The sequence below is a fragment of the Cardiocondyla obscurior genome, linkage group LG10 (assembly GCF_019399895.1).
Source record: "Cardiocondyla obscurior isolate alpha-2009 linkage group LG10, Cobs3.1, whole genome shotgun sequence".
Lineage (NCBI taxonomy): Eukaryota > Metazoa > Arthropoda > Insecta > Hymenoptera > Formicidae > Cardiocondyla > Cardiocondyla obscurior.
The window spans coordinates 469,752-477,703 of NC_091873.1; the positions used below are offsets into that span (position 1 = coordinate 469,752).

The following is a 7,952-nucleotide window of genomic DNA, read 5'->3' on the forward strand; positions in this document are numbered from 1 at the left end:
TAACGAGGAAGGGAGACAAATTTTAGAGCCTAAAAAAAACTAAATTTTATTTAAACACTAGAACAATACAGGCGCGCGCTGCGTGCGCGCATTATTTCAAGAAAATAGCAATTAAATAAAAGCCAATGCCAAAACCAAACCTCATAACCTCTTTTTTGACTGCTGACATTTTCTTTCGCTTGGCAAGAAGCAAGCCAAGCAAAAAAGAACCAATCAGCATGGGTTTTAAAATTTTAAGTCTTTCGACGTGGACAATCAAACCTTGTAATGTGCTTTCTGCCCGCCTTGTTTTCTCCGCGCTATCCGTTCTTTCCGTCCGCCTTGTTTTCTCCGCGCTATCCGTTCTTTCCGCACGCCCTGTTTTTTCCGCGTTCTATCTACTCTAAATGTTTTTTTACGTATGTTTGTGACATCCAGTATAAACGTGCATTGCAACAAATTTTTCCCGTCCCACTTACACAGACTTCGGACTGTCGGATGTATTTTTAATATTTTTTAAAAATACAACCGGTGTGGTTAGAAAATTTTGATGCACCGCACGATTCAAGAAAAGATAAAAAAATAAAAAAGATAAAAAATAAAATAATCAATAATATAATAATATTAATATTATAAAAAATATTAAAAAATAATAAAAATAATAAATAAAATAAAATATTATACTATATTATTTTAATAGTTTATATATAGAAATAAGAAAGTATGGATATACAAAAAAATATCTAACGAAAAGCCGAATACGTGTATATAAATCGTGTTTTATTATTGCACATCATAAATTTTTTGTTTTCATTGAAAGAGATATTAATTTCCTTTTTCTCTATTTTTTTTGACGTTATAATTAATAAAACATATTTATCAATTTTTTATTTGTGTAATAAATTTAAATAATAGAAATAAAACTTAAAAAAAAATCATTTTCTCCGCTCGCGCTCGCGACTTGTTTACGGCGTCTCACGCTTTATGAATGAAGGAATAAATAATTGCATAATTGTTTTTAAAAATTATTTTGTTATTCTGCAACGTTTTTTTTTTTATTATTTTAACATTTATATACAACTTGAATAAAAGAAATAGATAAAAATATATTTACAGTTTTTTTATAAAATAAATAATTAAATAAATAATTGTGTTTAATTGTGTTTAATTAGTCTTCAATGTCTGAAAAAAAAAATTAATATTATAAATACATAATTTTTAACATAATCATAAATGTAAAATGATATGAATTATACAGGGTGTATCATTCCATATTGACAAACTGTCAGTTAGATTGGTCTGGTGGATACAAGTTAATAAGTCCTGTGCCGTTTTGCAAAATTCTCAATAGTTTTTTAGAATCTTGCAAAACGGCACAGGACTTATCCATCCTGACAGGTTTGTCAATATGGAATAATACACCTGTATTAATACACAATATTAATACTTACTGTGTTGCGTATATAAGTGTTTTTGTAGACATCGCTACGTTTAAATATTTTCTTGCAATACTCGCAATTAATTTGAAAGTTGGTGTGGGCCGATTTAATGTGCCTTTTTAAATTTTGTTCTAGTGTGTATTTTTTATCACACTGTGGGCATTGAAACTAAAATATAAAATGTAAAAAAAATTAAAGATAAACTTCCGAAAACGATGCTCTCCCGATATTGATGTCCGTCTGTTTTCAAAACATTCAAAACAAAATCTAAAAACATTGTTTAAAATTCTTAATATTTAAAAAAATAAACAAGAAAAATCGTTTTATGGTTTCTTTTATCGATTCCACCATAAAAATCAATTTCTGCAAATAACCACTATGGGATTCGTAATCAGCGCGTCAAGATACAAAAGTACACGGACAAACATCAAAATCGGGAGAACATTGTTTTTCAAAGTACTGTCAAAATTATTTTTTTTACTACTAAACGTAACATATGGTTACAAGTACTTACGGTAGATTTATTATTTTCTTTTTTATTTCTTCCGTGATTATGGCAACATGTGAAAATTCTATTGCATTCTGGACATTTTATCTGAAAAAGTGTAAAATGTCCCAATTTTTAAATAACAAAGAGACAAGCGAGTATTCTAAAGTTAATAGATGTGTTTGTTAATAATAAAACCTTTAAATAATACTTACATCGACAGATTTGGAAGGCCCCGCCTGTGGTCTGAAATATTAATTTTTTAATAAAAATTGTAAACAAGTATATGATTAAAAATACTTACGACGTATCACTGTCCGTATCTGCTGCTGCGGCTGCTGCAACTGCCACAGAATAATTTGTTGTCATATGAGACGGCCCCGCTTGTGGTCTGAAATATTAATAATTTTTTAATAAAAATTTTAAACAAATATATGATTAAAAATACTTACGTATCACTGCGGTTAGCCGAATGAGCAGCAGTCGCAACCGCCACAGTAGAATTGATGGGGCTAATCTCTTGCACACATCTAAAAAATTAACAATTTTGTAATTAAAACTTACAGGCTCACTTATTTCATAGCGTACTTTTGTATAAAAATATCTTACTCTGTCTCATTATTTAATTGTTTTCTGCAAGGACTATACATTGGCACCCGTAAAAATGATTTATTAAGTAGTATCGGCGGCGTTTTTTCTGTTGGCGTTGTTTTTACTTCACTACTGAAAAATTAATATTGATATTAAATGCAAATAATTTTTTAATATAAAATAACATGCGCTAACATGCTCTTAATTAGTAAATTTATACTATTTAATATAAATACTTACGCGGTTTCAATAAAAGAGTTGTTAGGCATTGATTGCTGTGAAATTTCTGAAAAATTATCTTCTCTTAACGCTGATGATAGATTTAATCTAAAAAATTAATATTTATATTAAGTTTAAACGTTTTTTTTTTAATACATGTACTATTATTACTACTTACAGAGAAGCGCTTCTGACCACTTCTACGTGGTCAGTTGCTGTTGCCGAAGCCGTTATAGTTAATATAGGCAATACAGGCTGAGCCGTATTCATTTCTCTGAAATATTAATGTAATGAAGAAAAAAAAAAGAGAGAGAGAGAAAGAGAGAAATATCCTACTGTACTACTACTCACAAAAATACATTTGGTTCTTGCTCCAAAAGCGGGTGTTTTTCTGGTTTATAGATTTGTCCTCTAAAAAATTCATATAATAAAAATAATTCATATAATAGAAAAGAGATTAAAAGAAACAAAACAAACGACAACATAAGAAGTTAAATTAACAAAAAATACTTACGCAGTTGCCACTTTAATCTCTTGGATTAAAATTGGACATTCTTTTTTTCCTGCATTGTATAAGACGTCCATATATTTTTTACTTTTTATAATATAAAAATATGTTTCTTTATTATTTATTCCTTGTGTCTAAAACATTATTTTTTTACATTAGAACAATACAGGCGTGCGCTGCGCGTGCGCATTAATTCAAGAAAATAGTAATTAAAAAAAAGCCACAGCCAAAACCAAACCTCAAAACCTCTTTTTTGACAGCTGACATTTTCTCTCGTTTGGCGAGAAGCAAGCCAAGCAAGAGAGAACCAATCAGCGCGAGTTTTAAACGGCAACAATAGATTCGAGATTTCGAGATTCAGCTAATTCAGACGTGCAACACACTTTTTTAGATAGGATACAGGGTGTCCCAGATCAGTGGACGGAGTTGAAAATAGTAGATAGAACTAATCGAATTAAGACAAAAAATCTTTTACCATTAAAAAAAATTCTGAATTTCCGAGAAAAAAAATTAAATTTATGTACTCGTAAGAGCGGCAAAGAAGCGTGGGCTGAGTGAGCGCGCGATAGACAGCGGCGTGTATATCTTATAGGTGATGGACGGAATCAGCGCGCGGCGAGCGAGACGAGGCGACAACGCGCGTTGTCACTTCATTTCGCTCGCGTGTCGTCACATCGTCTCGCTCACCGCGCGCTGATTCCGTCCATCACCTTTAAGATATACACGCCGCTGTCTATCGCGCGCTCACTCAGCCCACGCTTCTTTGCCGCTCTTACGAGTACATAAATTTAATTTTTTTTCTCGGAAATTCAGAATTTTTTTTAATGGTAAAAGATTTTTTGTCTTAATTCGATTAGTTCTATCTACTATTTTCAACCCGTCCACTGATCTGGGACACCCTGTATCCTATCTAAAAAGTGTGTTGCACGTCTGAATTAGCTGAATCTCGAAATCTCGAATCTATTGTTGCCGTTTAAAACTCGCGCTGATTGGTTCTCTCTTGGCTTGCTTCTCCCAAACGAGAGAAAATGTCAGCTGTCAAAAAAGAGGTTTTGAGGTTTGGTTTTGGCTGTGGCTTTTTTTTAATTACTATTTTCTTGAATTAATGCGCACGCGCAGCGCACGCCTGTATTGTTCTAATGTAAAAAAATAATGTTTTAGACACAAGGAATAAATAATAAAGAAACATATTTTTATATTATAAAAGTAAAAATATATGGACGTCTTATACAATGCAGGAAAAAAGAATGTCCAATTTTAATCCAAGAGATTAAAGTGGCAACTGCGTAAGTATTTTTGTTAATTTAACTTTATGTTGTCGTTTGTTTTGTTTTAATCTCTTTTCTATTATATGAATTATTTTTATTATATGAATTTTTAGAGGACAAATCTATAAACCAGAAAACACCCGCTTTTGGAGCAAGAACCAAATGTATTTTTGTGAGTAGTAGTACAGTAGGATATTTCTCTCTCTCTCTCTCTTTTTTTTCTTCATTACATTAATATTTCAGAGAAATGAATACGGCTCAGCCTGTATTGCCTATATTAACTATAACGGCTTCGGCAACAGCAACTGACCACGTAGAAGTGGTCAGAAGCGCTTCTCTGTAAGTAGTAATAATAGTACATGTATTAAAAAAAAAACGTTTAAACTTAATATAAATATTAATTTTTTAGATTAAATCTATCATCAGCGTTAAGAGAAGATAATTTTTCAGAAATTTCACAGCAATCAATGCCTAACAACTCTTTTATTGAAACCGCGTAAGTATTTATATTAAATAGTATAAATTTACTAATTAAGAGCATGTTAGCGCATGTTATTTTATATTAAAAAATTATTTGCATTTAATATCAATATTAATTTTTCAGTAGTGAAGTAAAAACGCCAACAGAAAAACGCCGCCGATACTACTTAATAAATCATTTTTACGGGTGCCAATGTATAGTCCTTGCAGAAAACAATTAAATAATGAGACAGAGTAAGATATTTTTATACAAAAGTACGCTATGAAATAAGTGAGCCTGTAAGTTTTAATTACAAAATTGTTAATTTTTTAGATGTGTGCAAGAGATTAGCCCCATCAATTCTACTGTGGCGGTTGCGACTGCTGCTCATTCGGCTAACCGCAGTGATACGTAAGTATTTTTAATCATATATTTGTTTAAAATTTTTATTAAAAAATTATTAATATTTCAGACCACAAGCGGGGCCGTCTCATATGACAACAAATTATTCTGTGGCAGTTGCAGCAGCCGCAGCAGCAGATACGGACAGTGATACGTCGTAAGTATTTTTAATCATATACTTGTTTACAATTTTTATTAAAAAATTAATATTTCAGACCACAGGCGGGGCCTTCCAAATCTGTCGATGTAAGTATTATTTAAAGGTTTTATTATTAACAAACACATCTATTAACTTTAGAATACTCGCTTGTCTCTTTGTTATTTAAAAATTGGGACATTTTACACTTTTTCAGATAAAATGTCCAGAATGCAATAGAATTTTCACATGTTGCCATAATCACGGAAGAAATAAAAGTAAAAAAGAAAATAATAAATCTACCGTAAGTACTTGTAACCATATGTTACGTTTAGTAGTAAAAAAAATAATTTTGACAGTACTTTGAAAAACAATGTTCTCCCGATTTTGATGTTTGTCCGTGTACTTTTGTATCTTGACGCGCTGATTACGAATCCCATAGTGGTTATTTGCAGAAATTGATTTTTATGGTGGAATCGATAAAAGAAACCATAAAACGATTTTTCTTGTTTATTTTTTTAAATATTAAGAATTTTAAACAATGTTTTTAGATTTTGTTTTGAATGTTTTGAAAACAGACGGACATCAATATCGGGAGAGCATCGTTTTCGGAAGTTTATCTTTAATTTTTTTTACATTTTATATTTTAGTTTCAATGCCCACAGTGTGATAAAAAATACACACTAGAACAAAATTTAAAAAGGCACATTAAATCGGCCCACACCAACTTTCAAATTAATTGCGAGTATTGCAAGAAAATATTTAAACGTAGCGATGTCTACAAAAAACACTTATATACGCAACACAGTAAGTATTAATATTGTGTATTAATACAAGGTGTATTATTCCATATTGACAAACTGTCAGTTAGATAAGTCTGGTGGATACAAGTTAATAAGTCCTGTGCCGTTTTGCAAGATTCTAAAAAACTATTGAGAATTTTGCAAAACGGCACAGGACTTATTAACTTGTATCCACCAGACCAATCTAACTGACAGTTTGTCAATATGGAATGATACACCCTGTATAATTCATATCATTTTACATTTATGATTATGTTAAAAATTATGTATTTATAATATTAATTTTTTTTTTCAGACATTGAAGACTAATTAAACACAATTAAACACAATTATTTATTTAATTATTTATTTTATAAAAAAACTGTAAATATATTTTTATCTATTTCTTTTATTCAAGTTGTATATAAATGTTAAAATAATAAAAAAAAAAACGTTGCAGAATAACAAAATAATTTTTAAAAACAATTATGCAATTATTTATTCCTTCATTCATAAAGCGTGAGACGCCGTAAACAAGTCGCGAGCGCGAGCGGAGAAATGATTTTTTTAAGTTTTATTTCTATTATTTAAATTTATTACACAAATAAAAAATTGATAAATATGTTTTATTAATTATAACGTCAAAAAAAATAGAGAAAAAGGAAATTAATATCTCTTTCAATGAAAACAAAAAATTTATGATGTGCAATAATAAAACACGATTTATATACACGTATTCGGCTTTTCGTTAGATATTTTTTTGTATATCCATACTTTCTTATTTCTATATATAAACTATTAAAATAATATAGTATAATATTTTATTTTATTTATTATTTTTATTATTTTTTAATATTTTTTATAATATTAATATTATTATATTATTGATTATTTTATTTTTTATCTTTTTTATTTTTTTATCTTTTCTTGAATCGTGCGGTGCATCAAAATTTTCTAACCACACCGGTTGTATTTTTAAAAAATATTAAAAATACATCCGACAGTCCGAAGTCTGTGTAAGTGGGACGGGAAAAATTTGTTGCAATGCACGTTTATACTGGATGTCACAAACATACGTAAAAAAACATTTAGAGTAGATAGAACGCGGAAAAAACAGGGCGTGCGGAAAGAACGGATAGCGCGGAGAAAACAAGGCGGACGGAAAGAACGGATAGCGCGGAGAAAACAAGGCGGGCAGAAAGCACATTACAAGGTTTGATTGTCCACGTCGAAAGACTTAAAATTTTAAAACCCATGCTGATTGGTTCTTTTTTGCTTGGCTTGCTTCTTGCCAAGCGAAAGAAAATGTCAGCAGTCAAAAAAGAGGTTATGAGGTTTGGTTTTGGCATTGGCTTTTATTTAATTGCTATTTTCTTGAAATAATGCGCGCACGCAGCGCGCGCCTGTATTGTTCTAGTGTTTAAATAAAATTTAGTTTTTTTAGGCTCTAAAATTTGTCTCCTTCCTCGTTAGCTCTTATCATTTGATTAACATTGGTTATTCAAATCGATAAGATTACTAGGCATCACCACGTGGAGGTGAGGATAGGAATTGAGTAGAAAAAACTATACGACGATAAAAGTTATGTTTGAGTAGACATTGTTAGCATTATTAATGTGAAAGCAACGCATTGCATTATTGTTATTCATATCATTATTAACAACAAAAATAAAATGCATAA

The 7,952-nt window shown here is 30.3% G+C and overlaps 2 protein-coding genes across 2 annotated transcripts; one reads left to right on the plus strand and one right to left on the minus strand.

Annotated features, from left to right (window-relative positions):
- Positions 1 to 1,143: 1,143 nt before the first annotated feature.
- LOC139106174 (uncharacterized) lies at positions 1,144 to 2,985 on the minus strand. The gene is made up of 9 exons (XM_070662735.1): positions 2,894 to 2,985; positions 2,737 to 2,823; positions 2,515 to 2,628; positions 2,358 to 2,435; positions 2,210 to 2,296; positions 2,121 to 2,151; positions 1,933 to 2,013; positions 1,431 to 1,586; positions 1,144 to 1,161 (listed from the first exon to the last, which is right to left on the minus strand). Exons 1-9 carry the CDS (start codon positions 2,983 to 2,985, stop codon positions 1,144 to 1,146), a joined length of 744 nt encoding a protein of 247 aa, XP_070518836.1.
- Positions 2,986 to 4,738: 1,753 nt separating this feature from the next.
- Positions 4,739 to 6,601, plus strand: LOC139106175 (uncharacterized). Its single transcript, XM_070662736.1, has 8 exons — positions 4,739 to 4,830; positions 4,901 to 4,987; positions 5,285 to 5,362; positions 5,424 to 5,510; positions 5,569 to 5,599; positions 5,707 to 5,793; positions 6,140 to 6,296; positions 6,588 to 6,601. The coding sequence occupies exons 1-8, from the start codon at positions 4,739 to 4,741 to the stop codon at positions 6,599 to 6,601; spliced, it is 633 nt and encodes a 210-aa protein (XP_070518837.1).
- Positions 6,602 to 7,952: the final 1,351 nt, after the last annotated feature.